The following is a 22,140-nucleotide window of genomic DNA, read 5'->3' on the forward strand; positions in this document are numbered from 1 at the left end:
GAGTGTGTGGGTTTAATCAGATGTTTCAAAAACATGCCAACTTAAGCAGGAATAAAAGCAGTTAATAAAAGTTACTTTATCAAAGGATCTCAGAAAATCAAAACCAGTATTAAGTTGATAAATATGTGCTGTAGACACACTTCCTGTATTTCACCTGGAGATGAGATTAAAATGGCCTTCTACTTCTGGTTTATAACAGCTGGAAGGTTTTTAAATGCTGTTTTAATATAAAATAAACACTACCAAATTCTACCACTTTGAAGGTAGTCCGGGTAATCTCACACTTATCAAAAGAAATGCAAGCTGTATGTTAGGATATGCAAAAGGATATGCAAATCTTTAGCTCACTTGAAGAGATACCAAATGTTCTCTGTATACATTAAGCCTCTGGGAATGGGATAGAACTGAGGCAGGTTCTCCCATATCACTGTGCCAGGGGACTACTTGGACTAAGTGTGGAGTACTCATTTGGTTATTTAATGTGTAAGCCTCTTTCTTGTGTTTCTGAAGCAATGCCAGTGTTTTTCTGGAACAAATTCTGCAGTATCTTGAGTATTGGAGATTCAGGGCTTTAAAGAAAGCAAGAAAAAAACCTTCCACCTGAAGCCAGTTCCACAACTAGCTGTTTTTTTTTTTTTTACCAGCATTCTGTTACTTGAATTCTCTTTTAAACTGTTACTCCCCCCTATTGTTAAATGGTAATAACTGAGGTGTTCTAGCCTACAAACAGTAATCATTATGTTATTCTCTGTAGCTTTGGGAGTTGGTTGCTCAGAGGCTATTCTGGCAAAACAGTCATTATCTATATGACTTTCTGTGTTTAAGACAGGTCTTCATATTAGAGGTCTTACAGATGGCCACCTGGGGTAAAGGCTGAAGAATACTTTTACAGGGCAGTTTCTATTCAGTTCTTGCACCTACTTTGTGGGAGAATATGGATCTTCATAGATCTCAGTACATTGCCTTCATCTCTGTTAATTCAGCTCTGACAGTATCAAAAGTGAAGTTTAAGTTCTTCAACTAAATTTTTTGATAGAGGTACCTTTTGATAATGGAGCACTTGTCTATTGAGTATTTTAGGATATAAAATATAAGCTAGACTGCTTATCAATTTTTTTTTTAATGTGCAGTTCTTTTAGATGAAGTTGACATCCTGTTTCACAGAAATGATTGGTAATGTATGAAATTATACTTTTGGTTACAGTAATATTTTAATCCTCCATCATCATATTCTTTTCTGGTGAAGGAGGTTCTTGCTTCACTCAATTTGAGCAAGGTCCCATTCTCAGACAAAATTTTCTCATTGGCAGTATTCTGAGGTTCTTTATTTCAGTTTTATATTGATAATCTCATTTTGCATTTCCTTTGAAGTGTTTTGATTAGGGAACTTTTGTAATGTTTTTGTTTTTCTTGTTTTTGAGCTCTAGTATTTGGCAGGATATTCTGTGAGAGCCTAAGCTGGGCCTGAAAGCAGTTGTTTGGCAATGTTCAAATACTGAGACCATGCAGGTGTGGAGACCTTATGTTACTCTAACGTAAGGGACATGCTTTACTTTAAGAACAGGATAGTGTCAGAATGGGAAAAATATGGAGAATGAAGCCTATCTTAAACCTGTCTTAATATATCTCCCGTTGAATCTAGACTGCACTGCCTACAGTTGCACTTGGAATTACATGAATTAAGAACAAGATACAAATGAAAAGAGAGCATTTAGAAAGTCAAGGCGTATCATGAATGTGCTGTACTGCAGTGTAAACTGATTTACACCCTTGTGAGGCTTGGCTGCTGTAAAACTTAGGGGAGGATTAGCATGGTAAGAGAATGGAGAAATTATATTGTTAACAATTTAGCTATTGGAAGTTTTCCTGAGCTATAGATGAAGTGTTTGCATGTACTAGATATACAGTAGATATAAATATCCTTAAAGCCATGGGAGTTACTTCAAGTAACATAAGGCTGATGTAGGTTTAGCAAAATAGTTGGTTTTCTTCAAGAACTCTACTCCCTTATACAAAAAACAGTGAAGAATTTTAGCAACTAGAGAATTTATTCAGGCTGTTATTTTTCCTACATATTAAGTACATTTACTTAAAAGTAAGTTGTCTGTAATGTACCTCCAAATGTTTACACAGTACATTTGATACACTTCTAGTGTGTGAGAGTTTGAGACTGTTGGAATTTTAAAGAAATGTTCCTAAAGGAAACTTCATTTCCCTTGGAGTTTGTTGAATGTGAGAAATTTTTGACAGTAAATTGACATTTCATCCAGATCTGCCTCAGGTTTTGTTCATATATCATGCTAGACTGCACAATGCTGGTGAAAGTTCATTACACTCCTAGATTCATTCCAATCACGCTTGGTGACATGGTTGGATAAACTCTACTACTTCTATATGTGGTTTTGATAACTGTTTGGAAAAGGTGTGATTTTGTTGTATGGAATCTAAGTTAGATTCCTAGCTTAAAATGGGGCACTTGTCCAGTTTAGTATGTTACACTGACGCCAACTTTTTGTCAAGTCTAATATCAAAGAACTTTCTCTGTTAAAAGTCAGTGAAATCTGGAAGCTAAGAGACAACCAATTTATAGGTTAGCACATGTACAAAACCAAAACCCATCTGTTTTCTTTTGCTTTTCGGAGTTGGAAACATGTTTGAGAATGCAAATGTATGTGCTTCAACTACTCTTAACTTCAGGTAAGGAAGCCACTTGCCTGTATCACTCAACCAGTTTTGTGTGAAGCAGGAAGAATCTAAATTAGCGAGAATCTACTCACTAATTCTCTAGTTTTGTACATGATGCAGGCTTCCTTTGTCCAAGGAAACTAGCATTTTCTTCTGAATGGGGCACAAAAGGCATTCTCTTTCAGTCTCTAGAGGTAACCTTGTAAGACCAGCTCATTTTGTTTCTTTTAATTAAAAGTAGTTGGATACCTTACAAGTCAACGCCCAAGTTCTTATTGTTGGAGCTTGCTCATTCTGGTCTTCTGACTGGAGAACCATCTTCATTGGTTCAGGAAGTTCCAGAGCCTAGGAGGGTGTCCAGGGCACCTGACTTTGTATGCTTTCCACATTACACTTCTGCCTTCTAGGCATCTGTTATTCAGTCCTGTCTGATAGGATACTGTATGACAGGATCTGATTTAACCCTTGTGACGCTTACGATATGTTGCGTGACAACTGGTTTTGCAATTGTTTCCGCAGTTGCCAAAGATGCTAAATGAAAAAAAATATGTGGAGGAAAACCTGTCAAATTCTCAAATACATGAGGAATTTACCAGAATTAAATATTGAGTATATTTACCTATGTTCCCAGCATTTCAAAATGTATCTAGGAAGCTTTTGATTGACTTCATTTCTCTCTCCACTCTCATTAGAAAGAATAAGAGATGGAAGAGGAAGAATGTATCTGCTGAATTCATATCTTTTGCTTTTCAGTAATAGATTTGTATCAGTTCTCATAAATCAAGTGAGCATGTTACAGAGGTGCTTAAACTATATGCAGTAAGAAAAAAAATCAATTGCTCTTTTAGGAGGGAATTTTCTCATTTTGTTTTTACTTCGTAATGAGTAGCTACATGTTTTTGCAAGTCAATTTTGGGCCAATCACTCAAGGGCTCATCTCCCCCAAATTTGCAAGAGCTGATTTCAATTGTTAAAATATTCTACCTTTTGATCACTGGAACAGCAATGAATTCCATTACAAGGACATGCTTACAATACACTGCAGGTACTAACTCAGACTTTGGAAAGAGTTGAGCTGCAGCAGTAAAGAACATTAACACAGGCTGCTTTACCCATTTCACCAGGCACCTCACCCTTGTTAATTAGCATCTTCTCATCTAGGTTATGGTATCAGTTTTTAAATCAGTGTAGGTTGACCTAGCATTATGCAGGGACAAAGGATCAGGGGCAAAATATTACATGTTTTGGTATTTCATGTTTGCCTGAAGGTCTGTGTCTCTACCAGCTTCTCACAATGAAAAATGCTAGCTGTGACTGCTTTGGGAAATTCTGCTCTAAAATTTGGCATCAGCCAGAACCATACTTGTGCAGATCATTGTGGTTTGATAATCTGCAGCTTGGAGAGCATCCCTTATTAAGAGATTATTGCTTGGGATGCAGGTTCATTAGAGGTGTCTGGTGCACATTGCCCTACCCGGATTTTACCATGTCTGATGTCAGAAAAAACAGGTGAGGTTTATGAGATCCTAATTCTGTATATTTGGGTAACACACTTAAAGAGTATAAGGAAAGCTGTATCTCTATAAAGCCAAATGTAATACCAGACTCACTGTTTCAAAATCAGAATGATCAACAAAAGAGTAAACTAAAAGTCCTAACTTCAGAATTCCTTTTTAGTGGCTTTGATACCCATAATTATACTGTGGTGATTGAGTCTGCAATATGAAATTATTGAGCTATGGTGTTGGTGATGGCTGTTTCCCTACCAGTTTGTTTTTATCGACTTGAGCCTCTCAAACAGATGTATAGGCTCTTCTTTTCAGAACTGGAAAAGCATGAAGGTCTTAAAGATTGTTGATATTTGAAATATTTCCTGACTTATGAGTTTTATTTGCAGACTACCTTTCTGACATGAGCAGACTGGTGCTTTGTTATTGCCAGTTCATTCAAGATAATTTTCTTGGCTTTGTGATGTTTCACACATGATGCATCATAGGTGTCACTGAAGTCAACTCTGATATTCAGTTTTCAGTACATAACTGTTTCTCTTTAGAGACCACAGATGATATATTAGTCATGTCATTTGCTCACATGTAGTACAGTGTTTAAAATCTACTCATCTCTCTCTTCTTGCTGTTGTGGTTGGAAGGAGCTGTTTGGTTTGATTCTAGTTTTTGCTGCTAAGTCCTCACATGAAGAGTTGATTGGAGTGCTTTGTTACAGAGTTAGGAGGATGATTTCCCCTTCAGGATGAGCTGCTGAAAGTGCTTTGGGGAAAAGAAGTACCCAAAAACTGCACTGTGGCAAACAAAGTAGTTGCAGTGAGGCACTGGGAACACGTGTTCCATGAGACTGAAAAATTGTACTGAGAACTAGGGAACAGGCAGCTGATCCTCAAGCTGCAAGAGCTTTCTTCAGTGTTGGAGGAGATTGACTGTTTTATATCTTCCCCTTCTTAAAAAAAGTTTTGGTGTTGGTAGAATCAGAGTACTGCTTTAAGGCTTGACCACTTTGTCTAAACAAGAAATTTGCTGCAAAAATGTTGACTGGTATAGAAGCTTCTGCTTTGCATAGTTACCAAGCAGATAAAACATGCAAGGCCATCTGTAGTGATGTCGGTGAAAGAGTGTTTGAAGCAGTGGGTTCATAATTCGGGGGGTGCTGGGTAACTCCCTCTCAGCAGACATTCCTCTTGGTTGTGAGGACGTATGTACATGTATGTTTTTATGGTGGGATTTTTGGTGGGGATGGGGGTAGAGATGAGGAAACTTGGAGGGATGGCGCTCACTTGGATTCCTCTGGTCTGGTAAGCTTTTTCCTAGTGAAAGAAAAACAGGTACATAGGTTTATTGTTTAATTCCATTGATCAACAGTGTAGCAGTTACAGTAGTTAATGCAAAATGTTACAGCTGATAAACAATTTCCTTTTCTGATATCCCCATGTATGCTAGCAAGAGAGGAAAACTTTTTCTGTTAGGGCTTAACCCGCATGTTTTGTTTTGTACAGGTTTTGAAAGGCATGAGAAATTGTGGTCTTTGTAACTGGTGAAGTTAGAGAAGTCAAAGAGATTTTTTGACAGTGAAAGAAGGATCAAGAACAAGTGTTTGCTAATGGCAACATGAAATTAGGTGAACTGCGCAAACAGAGAAGAGTTTTACAGTGGCAGACTGCAGAGATGTTTTTGTTAGTGACAATGTCATTTATTGGTGGTTAGCAATTGTGCCTTTGAATTAGTAACATGGTCTTTAGCATCTGCTTCTTTCGCCCATGTTTCATGTGTAGGAGGTAGTAAGTTTGTAAATTAAAGCATAGTTTGTTTATTGTCACTAAATAGTCCATGCAATGGACCTTTAATTTACAACGAAGTTAAATTGCCTCATCTGTTGAGATATATTCCACACCCCCCTCTAAGCTGAAAAACTGTGACTGCAATAGCACATATTAATTTGGTCTGTTAAGGTTAATTGAGGGTGGCAGAACAGCTGCCTGTTTCTGTCATCATCACTGCAGGTACCACAGGTAGTAATTCTTATCAGTGGTTATGGTGTCCTTGCAGTGTGTAGAGCAAGTGACATGGGAGAGGGTGCTACATGGGCTACATGTAGCCTGAAAGTTAAGAGTTAACTATTTTGAAATCCAGAATTCAAAATACAGCAATTTTTAATCTGTAAACTGCATGCTTTATTTGTGCTTTGGTGCTGATACTTAACATGTATAAGTTAAAAGGCATGAAAAAATTCTGAAGAGAGAGTAAAGTCTGAAAAATAATTGCTGAAACTGGAGCATCTATTGTCACCTCAGCTGCTGTAAGCAAAAGAAACTAGCCAAAATCTGGTGTCAAATAAGTTTGTTGGCATGCTTGTTACTGAAAAACTGTGCAGTCGTTTGACTGTGTGACTTCCATGTTTTAGGGTTCCTAAATTCTAGAATTTATTTCAAGCATTTATATTTTTACTTAAGGTATGAATTCAAATACAATATAGAAATAAAATGGTTGTTGCTGTACGTGTCTGCGTATTTAATTCTATAGAGCACATTATAAAATATAATACCAGAAAAATTCTGGGCTCTGGGTAAGACTACTTATAATCTGTCATGGAAAAAAATTGGCATTTAGACTTTTGTCTAGGGTGTGTTCTGTTTATTTTCAGTTGCTGTGTACACCCTGTCTTAAGATAATTATTTAGAGGTTCTAGCATAGGAATAGAAAATTTTGCTTCTTTTCATTCTGAAGTGAAAATCTGACAATAGAATTTCATGAGCATGATGCAACATTAGGTATACTTTCAGGAAAATAAGCAATAAAATAATGGAAAAAATGTTAACTAAGATATTTTTATAGGTCCAAGATAGATACGTTACTTGTAAAAAGCATTAAATGCAAAACTCTGTTGTCAGTGTTCATCACTTTTATGCTCCTATCTGGTGTAATGGGAAAAAGAGTCCAATGCTTCATTGTCTAGATTTCTGACACTTAGGAAATATTTTCTCTCTATTTTGACAGGCCAGTTGGAATGCCAAAAATGGAAAAAGTTTACCTACATAACCCTAGCTCAGAAGAAACAATTACATTAGTATCAATATCTGCTACAACATCACATTTTCATGCATCATTTTTCCAAAATAGGGTAAGTTTTCTTTTACTTTCTCAAAATTAGCTTTTCTTCCTCCTCTTGAATCTGAATGGAAGCTTCTCTAAAAAAGTGACTTACTGCAATAATTACATACCTAGAAGTATTAAGATATTGCAGTTCTTTATCTCATATCAGAGTAAATTTGAACTGAGCACAGAAACACAAGAAGTCCTGAGTACGTTGGAAATGTATATTAGAGATGGTTTAACAGCAGATCTCCTTTGTTGCTGGAGTAAGTACATTTCCTCAGAGCACTTACAGAAACAGACTGTTCCTATGAATTTTCTGAATATTCTAGGTCACATCAAGTGGTTTTAGTGTGCAGTAGTCACTCCAGTGAACTTAGAGCTGTAAGTAATTGTGTTACAGGAACTTGCAGATTCAAAAGCATGGTGTCAGCAGGGTTAACTCCTAACCACATTGGTGTCAGATAGAGTCCTCTGGTTTCAGTTTTGTCTGCAGGACCTGTGGCTTTGCAAGAGCCATGTAAAGGTGAAAAAATGCCGAAAACCTGTCTATAATAAGCAACCTGTTGCATTTATGGAAGTCTTGTAGCAGTTGCATTTCTCCAGTGACCTTTGAACTGTTGGTCTAAAATACTTTTTGTGATAAGCTGAACTCAATTCAGAATTCAGTGCAAAAATTCAATTAAATATGATCCTGCATGCTAATAGTTTAAAATTATTCCTATTTTTATTAGTTTGTGGCACATTTCATTTGTTTGAAAGTTCTACCTTTTTCTTTCCAAATCTGCAGTTGTCTTTCTAACATCAGTATTCCACAAAAAACACATGAGGATCTTCTGCAGCACAAAAACTATTGTTCATCTGCATAATGCAATTTATTCAGTAAAGAGTTTTGCTTATCCCTCTGTTGGCTTGCTTTTATTTTTTCCAGAAAATTCTTCCAGGAGGGAATACATCCTTCGATGTAGTTTTCCTCGCAAGAGTAGTGGGAAATGTAGAGAACACTTTATTTATTAACACTTCTAATCATGGGGTATTTACTTATCAGGTAAGAGAATTACACACTTTCCAGAAAAGTGAAGTATGAATCATGCAAAGCAGTATCTATTATGGCGTGCTTAACCATCCAAGGATACTTGCACAATAGTGGTGGGTTGTTGGTTTGGGTTTTTTTTTCCCATCAACCCTGTTGAAGAAGTTTCCATCCCTGTTGTTAGTTGTAATACAGATACACCATTGTTAAGATCAGTAGGGCAGTACTGTAAGCCAGATCAGTGAAATTATATAGGGTTTAAAATCCTCCCATTACCTTTTTTGCATGTGTTATTTTAGTGGCTCATTGTAGGGATCTAGCTCATCCTTTAGCTCTTTACTTATCTGATACAGTGGCAAGACAATATTATTAATTAAGCTGGCAAAAAATTACTTACTGGAGATTCAGAAAGATAATTCAGACTGATGGGAGAGACCAAAAAGTGAAAAATGAGAGAAATCCTCTTGTCAAAAGAATATAACTCTTACCATGACAATGTTTTGCAGACAACAGTAAAAATGCTTCCCAATGTGGATAGTTTCATAATGATATGATTAAAGGAACATTTCATGTTTCATTAACCTTTAATTGTATCGATCTATCTGACACTCTGTTGCAGAGTGTCAGAAGAAAAGGTGGTTTTTTGATGGCATGTTTTTCAGCATATGTGTAAGTAAATAGTAGAAATGAGGAATAGCCTTTAGCTGCAAACTAAACCAGTTTCTTTGTTTCAGAGCTTTAGTATGATTCTGGTTTTTAAGGTTTGGTTACAAGTATACTATAAAACTAATCAAAAAGAGTTCTTGGTGGATTGCTAAAGAGGGTGTGCATGTTAGACTCTGCAACAATTACATGCAGCTACTTAAGTTTGTGTTTCTTTTTCTCAACCAGGTGTTTGGCATTGGAGTTCCAAACCCCTATCGATTGCGCCCATTTATTGGGGCCCGAGTTCCTGTAAATAGCAGTTTCTCTCCTATAATAAATATCCATAACCCTCACAGTGAACCTCTGCAGGTAAGCCTGAGAGAAAAATCATTAAATGCTCATTTATGGTATTAAACTGAAATTTTGTTTATTTTAAAATAAACTTCTTAAAATTCTGTTTGAACTTCAGAGCTATTTGAGGTCATGTCTTTCATATTATAAGATTTCTTTTTCTGCTCAAATGCAAATCAGTTCTAGACATTGTAGATTATAGTCACAGGTCTCTTAATTTCCTAAACTGAGGTTTTCCAGTGAAATTTCAGCTTTTAATATGGTTGTAATTCCTGAAAAATAAAGATTTAAACTTACTGGTAATTAGGAAGAATACTGAAGCAAGCAAACAGATCTTTTAATTCCGTGATACCTCTCAGTTTCATTCTCTCTGGTTTGCACAGCATAAGGTGGTGTTTCAGTGTACCCCAGTATGTAATCTTGGGAAAACATTCTTATGTTCAGGCAGGATTGGTGTCTTTACCTAACCAAATTCTGGTTCTTTTAAGTGATTCCCAAACAGTAAAATGCTCTAGAAAGCACATAGACTGTAGCACTAGCAAATGGCTATATCAGCATTAAAGTGAATTTTTAAGATATTCCAGTGGTCAAATAGTCACTAACCTATGCCATTGCACATGATAATACCTGATAAGTAAACCGGATCCTTTTAAGGTTGAATGCTAACATTTTTCCTGTTATCCACCTCAGGTGGTAGAAGTGTATTCCAGTGGAGGTGATCTCCATTTAGAGCTTCCAACAGGTCAGCAGGGAGGTACAAGAAAGCTATGGGTGAGTAGCCATGTCTTGCAGCACTCATTGTACTTGCTTGGGAGGTTTTATTTTGATATGAGCTTAGGCTTTGGGATTTTTTTACTAACTTTGTGTCTTGTCATGCAATGATTTAAAATGCCCCATAAAAATGGAAACAATAACAGGGTCTGTTAATGTTATGGTAGTAGGAGTTGAATGAGAGGTTTAATTAAGATAAGCCATATGGATTGAGCTGTGCTGTTTTGAAATGTGAAGAATAAAATGATTCCCATTAGAATGAATGACAGCTACCTGAGCTTTCAGTCCTGGAGGCCTGTGAGCTGGATCTAACCCACAAGAAAAAGTGTACATGTTTTTCTCTTTAGTTTGTCAGCTAGGGGTTTTTTATTTGTCTTGGCTTTTTTTAGTGGTGCTGGGATTTTTTAACTTAAAAAGTCCTTCCTGCGAATTACTATGAATGCACACATGGGTTGAAAATGAAGCTGAACAAACATAGGGAAGATAAATCTATTATGGACTACTAAATAAAACAGCAGGATGTGTAGCTGGAGTAAATCCCTAGATCATGAGTTGAGAGTGGCTGGAAACCATTCTGGAAAATATTCCTACATGCATGCCCTGCAGCTACTCCCTACTCATCATGTCTGCTGCTAGAGACAAGGTAGTGGATTGGATGGACTTGTGGTCTGGCTCATTAGATCTGGTTTGAAGTAACACATACTGATATCTTTAAGTAAAATAAAATTTAGAAGCATCCTGAAGGTATAGTTCTTGGCTCCATGCTGTACGTCACGCCACTGGTAATGTCCAGCTAGATACAAAACGTATTTTGCTTTTCAGTTAGAATTATTTGGGTTTTTTGATGACTGGTTTTTGGTCTAGGGGAGACCTCAGAGCCATTGGGCTCCTAAGTTTGTCTCTTGCTCAAGTGTATCATTACAGTAATGTGACAGTTATATTTGCTTTAAGGGGGTATTTCCAAGTGAGTTGCAAAGGATAATCACAGTACTTAAGTCCATTAAAATGGCAGTATTTTAGTTTTAGGTACAAATGTTGCAAGGAAATAAATATTAACACAGATCACAACATTTTTAAAAATGCACTAGGAACAGATGCTGAGTGTTAGATATTGAAATGAAATAAATATCCTAATATGTTGTCACTTTAGAAGCAATGAAATTTGACTAAATAAGATGGTCCCTTCCTAGTTGTCAGGAGAACTCAAGAGGGATGTTTTTCAGAGCATGAAGCTTTTCAGTTTCTCTTGGCCAGGTTGCCAGTTAAAGTAATGATGACTCACATGTGAAAGCTTTCAGTGTCTGGCAAGGACTAATCCTCTTGTTTCCTCTATCCATCCATTTTCATACCCACTGGTATGCATTTTCATATAACCATTGGTATTTTAAAACAATAAGGCAGCTTGTAGAAATCAAACCAGTAGGAAGAAACACACAGATACATCATTGTATTGGTTATGTCAAGAGCTGCACTGCAGTTAGAAAAAGCTTCAAAGTAGCAGAAATTATTTGAGATACGGTGATGATACTTTGACATATGGATATACATAATTGTATAAAATTGTTCTGATGCCAAATGCTTGAATGATTGGATGGAGTAGTCTGCATATGCAGGAGTATTTTTTGATCTGACCAACTTCGGATCCCTAGCTACACATATGGAAGAGTCAGATCACATCCTTTGATACATTGATGAATGGCTGCATTATGTTGGGTCTGTGAAAACAGAACTTGAAATTTTCTTACTTTGATATTCAACAGTTTTCAAAGAATACATCTGCAGTCATAGTGCCTTAGAAAATTTCCGGTCAAGGTTTTCATCATCTATTTAAAAACAAAAACCAAGCAACCAACCAAAAATCCAATCCTCAGACATTCTGTAATGTGATGAGAAAGACAATCTGATGTTAGTATTTCAGCTGTACTGCTGAAGTTAGTCTTGTGCTGCAGCTCTGTACAGAAAATACAGACAGAGATGTTTTTCAAACCCTGAATGCGGGTTAGAACTGATAGAATAGGCATGGTACAGAAACTAAAATTCATTTTGACTTTTACCTGTAAATTACACAGTGTCTAATAAACGTGGAGCTCCATAAGCTTCTGGCTGTGTGGAGTTATGCACTGTTTCAGTTTGTGTTTAGCGCTGAAACTGTATGGCTTGTGTCTGCCTTGGAGAAAAAACACTTAGAATATGCAAAGTTAATATTTGATATTACTGTCAAAATTTTTTCTGAATATCTTTTGTTTATTGCCAGATTCTGCTAACTTAGTCTGCTGTCTTTTTATCACAAATTGAATACATAAAACTTAAAATCATAGAATCGTTAACTTAATCAAATGGGATATGAAACTTCTCTTGCGTATACCTAGTTTTAATCAGTGTCATTTTAGATGACTGTAACTATCCTTTATAAATTTAATGGTAATTTTAGTTTTATGAAGCCTATCTCTTCCTGCTATTGTAGCTTTTTCTCTTAACACAATTATACTCAATGCTTCTGTTGTAATTATTTGGTGTGACAGCTTTTTTTGTAGTTACTGTGCTCTCATAGATGTGCTTTGATTATTTATCAGGAAATACCTCCCTATGAAACAAAAGGAGTGATGAGAGCCAGCTTTTCTTCAAGAGAAGCAGATAATCATACAGCCTTCATTAGAATAAAAACAAATGCCTCAGACAACACAGAAGTTATTATTCTGCCTGTTGAAGTTGAAGTTACAACAGGTTTGTGAAAGAGTGGTTGGGGTTTTGTTGATTTTTTGGGTTTGTTTTGTGTTTTGGTTGGGTTGGTGGTTTTTTTCAGTTATTCAAATTAATTAACTGTTAGTATAATGAGAAAATTGTTACTTTTTTTTTTTTTTTTTAAGCACCAGGGATCTATTCGTCAACAGAAATGCTAGATTTTGGTACACTGCGAACACAAGGTAAAACCATTCTTCAGTTCTCAAAGTATTTATCAGGAATAGGGTGGGGAGAGGAAAGCCCAGTTACCTTTGTACTGTTCAGGGTTGCTTGTGGAATGATGCTTTTAAAAAGACAACAGCAGTTTAGAACAGCAGGTTACAATAGTGCACAGATGCAAGAGTGCTTGGAGTGTGTACAAGCAAGCAGTAAGTCCAGTAGTAGGGTTAATGTTACACAGTTGCAAATGGCTTAGTCTGAAAAGCATTTCAGTTCAATTAGTTTGTGAACTTGTGAAAATTGCTTTACTTCTGGGTAAGTCAATGATTTTCAGACACAGGGAAAAGTGAGGGTGTGCAAACTTGGTCAAATGTTTTATGACAGGATCTTTTTTAATTGCCTCTAACACATTTGGGCTTAATATTTTACACTTACATTAATTCTGTTTAGTGATAAAAAAGTATATATCAGAACATAGTAAACCAGAGGTATTTTTTGAAACTGCAAGAGGGATTTATTGCTGACAAAAACAGTATATATCTTTTGTTCAACTAAAAAAAGATAGCTTCTAAAGAGCTTTTCCATGCTTCTTCCTTAACAGGTAAAGATTTTCAAGTAAAAGTAATTTCTTCTAAACATGGTGCATCTGACAGTCATTGATTGTAGTATTTTTAGCCTGTTCACCTCTTAATATGTTAGAAATATGAGTGGTAAGCTGAAGCATTTATGCCTACTAATAAAAAAAAAATGCAGTTTGTGTCAGATTCTTGGGACTAGCTATTTTGACTGGCTGTTCTGTCATGTTTGTATAATTTTTTAACACTGAGCAGTGGAAGTATGTAAGAAACCAGCTAGTGTGAATGACTTTGTTTAAGATTCATATGTTAAAATAGCCTAATAGACAGGTGTGTTTTTTGTTCTTTAACAGATCTGCCAAAAATTTTAAATCTGCATTTATTAAATTCAGGAACAAAAGATGTGCCAATTACAGTAAGTTTAATTTCTTTCAGTTTGAAACTTTCTACTTGGATTTACTTTTTCTCACAAAAATTGAGCATTCACAGGTTCACTGTGTAGTGTTCAGAATTAGAAGCTAGGTGATGTGTGACCGAAAATTTAACTTAATAGCAGAGAAAATAATTTTTCTGCATGGTAAAATTAATTTGCGCCATAACCTCCTTTGAATGCTCTGAACAGCATTTTTTAGGCTGTACCTGCAATATCTGAACCTTTAGAAACTTACACTTGAGAACAGTAATTCATTGATTACTGAACTTCAGTAGTTCAGTGATTGAGAGATTAATGCAGAGTCTGTAAGATTCTTTGTCTTCATCATACATACATCACATTTACACATCAGTGTATAAAGTGGTTGCCCAATATAATTTTTTAAGATAAGTAAAAAGTTGCTTTCAAGAGCTGCCTGTAAAATTACTCTTTTTTTTTCTTGAGCTTATCTGTTTCGTTGCTTGAAATAACAAAAAACCCTCAGACGCTTTTGGGCCCTTTGCAGTAAGACCACGGGAGCTGAATGTGAAGTGCAACTAGCTTCAGAATTCTAGCATTTGGATTTTCTACTTTCTGTTTTTATTTCAGAATTTTTGGCACTAGTCTGGTAGTCTGCCTTTGTTCATTCATACCTTTTTCCTGTGTGATTTTTCTCATTGCCCACTATTTTTCTCACTTCTTCCTTCTCCCCTTCCTGTCTTCCTTCTTTTCCAGATTTAGTTGTATAGCTAGCTATACCTTGTCCCAGTGCACTTCAAAAAGTGTTGAAGTGTTGAAAAGAAATGAGAGGAGCCAGAAGAATGACTGAAGGATTGGCAAAGGTTCCTTACTGAGATCTTGGAGAGCATTTCTGTGTTTATAAAGCTTGAAGCTGTAACTATGAGGAACAGTGTTTTAATAGTAGAGATCTAGCAAAATCTTAGGATACTGGAAACTGAGGCTAGATGAATTTAAACTAGAAACAGGAAACATTCTTAGTGATGAAGATAAATTTTCACAGTGACAATAGACCATTGCAGTGGTTGCTAAGCTGTTATTCACTAATAATTTTCAACACAAGAAACTTACATTATACTGCAAACAAGAGAAACTTACAGTATAGTGCAAAAATTTTTTAATTCATTAAGGTCCTGATACTTATTGCATTAATGAGGTCAGGTGATCCTATAGGAATCATGGCTTTGTAAGCTATAGCACAACTGCCATAGAAGGTTTTAAAAATCTGAAAGACCTGTGTATGACTTTTGCATTGAAAGGATTGGTAAATTCAGTAAATTATTTTTCTAGCTATATTTGCATGTTTGTCTTTCTTCTTAGATTTGACAGTCTGCTTGGGGTTTTGTTGTTTTGGGGTTTTTTTTAATTTTTTTAAGTGTGTACTATACTTGTTGAGTACAATACAAATAACCATATTTTCAGACCATCAGTATCACTTCTAATACCTGATAGTGTAGTGCCTAATTCATACTCCTCCATTTAAAAAAAGACCCAAACCTATCAATTTTATTTTTTTTTTTTTAAATCTGTGGTCTTCAGACTATGTGCTATAAACCATGAAAATCAGTCAAATGGAAGACTGTCACTTGATAACCATTATACATGTAATGACAAAACTTTTCCAGATAATTTTTTTTACTGTGTATCATAGCAGTTGATTTGGCATTTTAAAAGCCTTTGGGACTCACTTTTGCAAGGACAAATCTACCACACAGGTCCAGACACTATGTGTTTTTCAGTGAATCACATGGCGCATTATGTCAGTTGTTCTTTTCATTAAGGGACAGCTTTGTTGGAAGTTTGTAACCTTTCTAGCTTTTGAAGCACTGTGTGAATTTCTGCTGCTGTGCCAATTAGTGAATTTCAAAGTGGAAAGCAAGAGTAAAGAATTTTTGGGAGGGACTTGGTGAATAGCGTATTTCTAGGAGAGCTTGACAAATAGACTTCTGACCCTTTAGAGCTAGGGTTTAAAAGGAGTGAGCCAGATCTGTGTGACAGATTTCATCTTAATGTCAGAAGACAGAAGAAAAGGCCAAGGCTATCTTTAGCATATGTTTAAGCTGAGTGCTGGAGGAACTAAATATCTTCAGGTCATCAGTGTATGAGACTGCTAATACTGTTGCCAGACTTGTAGTTGTTCTGCCTTCAAGTACTTAGTCATGCTGTGGTCCAACAAACTGGTTGAAGAAAATAAGAGCAAATCATTTTCTTTTTCAAGTTTTAGAACTCCTTATAATATCTCTCTCATTTTGTAGGGTTTGTTCCATTATTAAGGAGAAAAGTGCTCATTTCATGACTGGATAAACTAGTCATGCTGCAACAATTAAGCCGTTCTGTCAAAAATCTGGTAAATGTAGATGAACACTTTGTGGAACGCTTTGTTTTATCCCTTCTCTCTGATGAAAATTTTGTGTTTTCTTAAGGCACTTTAGGCCTGTTTGACTGCTAAAAGCAAAGGGACATTTCAAAACTTGAGGTCCTGATCTTGTTTGATGCATGAATAACCAGGAACTTCAGGACAGCCTTAGTGAAGCTGAATTGTATTCAGTTTGAAAACAAAAGTGTTTATACAAGGAAGTATTAAGTTCTGTCCCAGCTTTAGAATAGGGGTTAATTTCTCTTAGCAATCAGCAAGAAGTAGTTTTCTTCTGTGTTGTGTTTTCATCTTCACGTTTGGGTGCATGCATCTCAATATGATCAAGGATTACAGTTTAGTAGTAGTTTGTTCCATATTCTGGATGGTTCTTTATGGAGAAAGGGAACTTTAATTAGTTAGGTGTTTCTCTGTTTAAACACAAGGCCAAGAAATTTTTGATAGTTGTGTCTGTAAAAGGGGATAAAACTGTTCCGAGGTGGTTCTGATACAAATGGAACCAGCTTTAATCTGCCACCTGTAGCCACAGGGCTTTTTTTTTCTTTGTCTATGCTAGGTGGGCAAGACAAAACTAGGTTCAGGAGCCTTCTGCCTGGTAAAGAGTATAGACAAACATGTGCCAGTCTGCCAACCCATACTCTTTAGTTTATTAGAATACATGTAGCCCAAGAGTCCTTAAACCTTCAAAATCTTTTTCAAGAACTCCTGCAAAAGCACTAAGTTTTAGCCCCTCCTTGTGTCCTTTAGAACATTGAAGGCCTTAATTTTCTGCAGCTATGCTAAATATTGAATGTGTCTTCACACAGCAGGGGCAGGAATCTTGAGTGGGTCATTCTGTGAGAGAGCCATGTGCTACTGAAGTATGTCTATTTAAAATTATTCTTCCCTACAGAAGTTGCTGTTAGGAAATTTTCTGAGAAAATTGGTGGTATTATGTTCTCGATGGAACTTGTTTTGTATGTATTATCAGGACCTGTCCTTATTTGATGATTTTTAATGCATATTTCAGGACAGGTTTTACTTGAACTTTATTTGAAATAGGTTGAAATTTGAGGAAAGTGATGTTGAAGGGATTCTTAAGGATGTTTGTTTTTTCCTTAGTTGTCTTAATTCTGTATTTCCCTTTAGAGCATGTAATCAAGCAACACATGGGAAATGTGCATTATGTAGTTCAGAAATTTTCAACAAACAGTGTAAATTCCTTCCTTAACTAAATTCACCAGGTGTAGACATTTAGAGTAAACACATGTAGGTTTGTTACTCTTGTGGTTGAAGAGATGCACCTCTGAAACCTGCCATTTTTCTGGTAACACGCTGTCCTTTTGAATATTTCCAATTTGATTTACTAAATGAAATCAGCATTATTTCAAATGAGTAATTAAAGAAAGCATTTTGCCAGAAAAGAGCTTCTAAAAGTGTTCACCATCTCTGTCATCCAGAAGTTGTGAACTCTATCACAGCTTTGGTTTCATCTGCTTTAAGAGGGTTTTTTTAAAAGATGTGTCAAGATTTCAGTTTTGTAGTGTGGATCTCATTAGAAGAAAATAGAAATAGTTAATAATTGGCTCATGAAGAGAAATACCAAATACCTGCACCCCATGTGTGCAGACATGGCGGTGGACAAAGGTCAGTGCTATAAATCCAAAATACAAAACTTCTGTTTGAGTTAATGGAGATTATTCATTAGCTGCAGGAGTAGTGCTGCTTGTTCCCACTAAGGATCATGTGGTCTGCAGAACATAGTTATTTATGCACCCTTTCATGGCTTTAATTTGCAACCAAGGGCAGCTTGGCTTGGAAGAACTGTAATTGGTTTGTACAACTAGCTGTCTGCCTTGCTCCTCCCTGACCAAGAAAGGCTCAGCTGCTTATTAGGCAGGTGCTAAACCTCTGCAGCCCAGCAGAAGGTAAGGCAGCACTCATTTCAGTTTCCTTAATTCAGCATCCTGTAATTTGCTGTGGCTTAACAGCTGCTGTGTGAGCAGCTGAGCTGTTCTTAAAGCAGGAGAAGCCAGCTGGGGAGGAAGAATCATGGCAGCCATCCTAATTTTAAGCAAAACAAGAATAAGAGCATTTAAATATTTCATGCCCAGTTGCTCCTTGGAATTTAGAGAGTTTGCTAGCAATCTTTATAGAGTCTTCAGATGACATGGAATCCCTTATCCTGCTGCACAGCAATGAGTCCCTCTACAAATCAGCTCTGGCCGATAACTGACACAACAGCTCTTCCAGTAATGCCCTTTTTTTCCTTTAGTTTAAAACAGTAATCCACAGGTGACCTTGTAAAGTGTTAGTGTAGAAAGAGTGTCATCACAGATCTACCAACTGTTTCTCTATACAGTTAGTTATATTTTTTCTCTGCAGACTTAGCATGGGATTAGACACAAGAGATGTCTATCCTCTCTGGTAGCTGCACAAGTCAGTTAACAGCTTTGTTAGTGAGGGCACCAGAAACAAATAGCCTAGCTATTGTAGCCCTGCAGCATTAAGAATAAAAATTAAATCTTACTTTAATTAAGGTTTATTTTCTATTTGATTAATATGTGTCTGGCCATAATGCCACTTAATTCAACATCCCCAAGGAGAACTCACTGTTACTCACTTTCCTGTATATTGACTGAGTAATTTGTAGAACCTAAAAGAAAAATTCTAAAACCACTTGTAATGCTGCTTTGCTATAGAAAAGACAGACCTGTGAGAGCTTGGCCAAAACTTTTTGCAGTTTTATCACTGTGAAAGACACATGAAGGCTTCACTGCATGTTAGCAATGATAAATTTACAGCTGCTTCATATTTTGGTTGTTTGCAGAGTGTTAGACCTACACCACAGAACGAAGCTATAACAGTACATTTCAAGCCCGTTACGTTAAAAGCCTCTGAAAGTAAATATACCAAAGTTGCAAGCATTAGCTTTGATGGTAAGTACTGCTCCTCTCTTCTTAGAACTTGTCAAGTGCTTCTGAAAACTTACTGAAATTTCACTGGTTATTTTCGCTCTCTTAACAAAACACTGTTTGTAATTTTGAGAAGAAAAAGGGATATTCCTACTTGGAAAGGGCTTACAGTTCTTCTGAACATCAGTTATTTCTGAAAGGATTGTCTTTGTTCATGATCAACAAGTATCTTAGACTGGTAAATACAGATAAGAAGAGAAGGTATTCTTAATTTTTCTAATAAACACAGTTGTATTCTTATGTTAAGGCACTGACTATTTAAATACATTTTTTATAGTAAACAGACATTTGTTTTTGAGAAATCCTAATAAACAAGGTAAAACATACAAGTTACTCCTGGGGAAATTTCAGGTAGACACAAGAAGAAAAATTTTCACTATGAAAGCAATCAGCCATTGAAAAAACCTCCCCAAGAAGGGGTGGATTCTGCAGCGTTGGGCACTTAAGATCAACCTGGCCTGGGTGCTGAGACATCTTGTTTAAATTGTGCTTCTGCCAAAAAGGTTGGACTGAGTGGTCCTTGAGGTCTGCTTCCAACCTGGTATTGTGTGATTTTTCCCCTACACAGTGTGACTTTAAATCCTATGCTGACATTTTGTAGAAAGGTAGCTCTGTTTTTGTAGAGATTTTCATCAGCTGTTAGAATGGTGATGACTATTCAGATGGTACTGCTTTAAAATTCTAGTTGGTGCTGTAAGTCTTTCTGCCTGGATTGCTTAAAAATGGAATCTTATACATGCAGTAGTTGTGATAGACAGAATTTTAGAAGTTGCATGGATAAAGAGGAGTGGATTAATTTTTATTATCATTTATGGATTAGCACTTTAGAAATTTAATAGCTCATGGTTTCTAAAACAAATGAAGTATGTTTTAGCTTATAAATTCTGAAAGAGAGGAATTCTGTCAACCTGAGGTGATAATGCATTCAGATTTTGAAGCTGATGGGAATTGTTATATGAAGACCTACTGGCTAACATATGGTACATCTTAGAAGAAATGGTGGTTCCTGGGAAAAATACCCAGTTAAGCTGCTTAATGTGTTTAAGGAATTGATGAGGTCTTATCACTGAAACAGCCAGCCCTAAATATTTGCAGTTTCAGCTGTCCTAATTACATGCAGGGGCTTTAGGGGCTTGGTGACCTCTTAATTAGTGCTTGAATACCTTGATTTTGTTTCTGCATTATTGCTACCAGGCTAACATTGCTTGTTCTGTGATCTTGGAGCAGACTTGTGAGCAATCACTCTTGGTGCTTGTGTAGTTTGGGTTCTTAGGTGGATTGTACTTCTCTTTTTACAACATTTAGCTTGTCTTTCATTTCTTCATTATTAAGAAGTCTTTATATTTCTGGCCCAAAGTTCCTCTCAACTGATAGTTCTAAGTGAGGGGCCCAGCAGTCTCAGGCTTCTCTTCTGTTAGGGGAGGGTTAGTTTTATTCCAGCTCTCCTAGTGGAGAGTTCAAGTCATCTGGGATCCAAATTATCCTTTGGACATGTTCAAGCTATGTATATGACAGCAACAATCAGGCTTCCCTATTGTAGAAAAGCTTACTAAGTCAGGCAGGTCATCTTAACTGGTGTTAAATGGGAAGAATTCTGAATTGGGTTCTCTTGTTTCATAGACTTTACACCATGTCAGTTTGCTTATTGAAATTTCCTTAAGCTCCACTTTTGTCCTTCCAGGATAATTAATTTCTGGGCTAGCTCTGTGGTTTTATTCTTCTACTCATTCCAATCTAACTTAATGGATCAATTTTTGTCGGCTTTAACAAACTTCTCATATTCTTGTGTGTACAGCATCAAAAGCAAAAAAAGCGTCACAGTCTTCTGGGAAAATAACTGTTAAAGCAAAAGAGAAGAGCTATTCCAAACTTGAAATACCATATCAAGCAGAAGTGTTGGATGGGTAAGCTTCCAGTAACTGAACATAGTTCAAAAACTAAATGCTCTAAATCAGAAAGGAATATTCCTGTTTTTAAACAAATGGTTGAGGTGGTCTTAGCCATTCAAAAGCTGGTTTCTAGGCTTGAGTTAAAATTGACCTTAGTGTGTTGTTTCTCAGAGCAGCTGAAGACTGCAGATGAGACATTTTTAAAATGCAATGTTGGAAATATTTCTACTTTTGCATTTGCTATTGTATTGCGATATGAAGTAAGGGTAGAGAAAATACTTTTGGTTTTAAGCAAAATTTCAGAAGAATTCTCATTGTTTCCTTGGGTTTTGTTACTTACTTACAAATTATGGCTAAGTTGACTTTAAAAACATTTTGAATGAGGTGCTGTTTTATCAACAGAGTTCTGTTTAAAGGGAAACAAACTAAACCTTACCTAACAGAATATTTGTGCTGCAGATGCATGATTTGGCTTATAAGAAATACCTGTGATTTGAAAATTATCTTAATACTTCAACACTTAATTTTAGTTCTCTTATTATTCTGAGTTAAATATTTTCTTGTCTTATTTGAGTTACTTAGTTATTAACATCCTTGTAGTGCTGATAATATGGTTTCAGCATGTAGTGGAGTATATATGTTTTTTGCTGTTTGAAATAATAAATTCTAATCTTTGTGTAAGGTAAACACTTTGAGGAAAATCTTTATTTTCTTTACACTGTTTTCTTTTAATAGTTATTTAGGATTTGATCATGCTGCCACACTCTTTCACATCCGTGACAGTGCTACTGATTCTGTGGAAAGGCTGATCTATCTAACAAACACGTTCAGTTTTGCAGTCCTTATACATGATGTTGTGTTACCAGAAGAAGCAAAACCAATGTTTAAAGTAAGTCCCATTTCAGTGAATGCTTTTACCTGTTAGTAGATG

The 22,140-nt window shown here is 36.2% G+C and overlaps 1 protein-coding gene across 1 annotated transcript in view; it reads left to right on the plus strand.

Moving 5' to 3' along the window:
* TMEM131 (transmembrane protein 131) overlaps positions 1-22,140 on the plus strand; it is a 93,695-nt gene that overhangs the window by 39,892 nt on the left and 31,663 nt on the right. The window contains 10 exon segments of the mRNA XM_066176549.1: positions 7,191-7,314; positions 8,218-8,334; positions 9,211-9,333; positions 10,006-10,086; positions 12,660-12,810; positions 12,954-13,010; positions 13,916-13,977; positions 19,176-19,284; positions 21,116-21,224; positions 21,945-22,098. Coding sequence (XP_066032646.1) covers positions 7,191-7,314; positions 8,218-8,334; positions 9,211-9,333; positions 10,006-10,086; positions 12,660-12,810; positions 12,954-13,010; positions 13,916-13,977; positions 19,176-19,284; positions 21,116-21,224; positions 21,945-22,098 — 1,087 coding nt within the window.

The sequence above is a fragment of the Chamaea fasciata genome, unplaced genomic scaffold, assembly GCF_029207755.1.
Source record: "Chamaea fasciata isolate MVZ Bird 193981 ecotype frontalis unplaced genomic scaffold, bChaFas1.0.hap1 SCAF_2, whole genome shotgun sequence".
In the NCBI taxonomy this organism is placed as follows: Eukaryota; Metazoa; Chordata; class Aves; order Passeriformes; family Sylviidae; genus Chamaea; species Chamaea fasciata.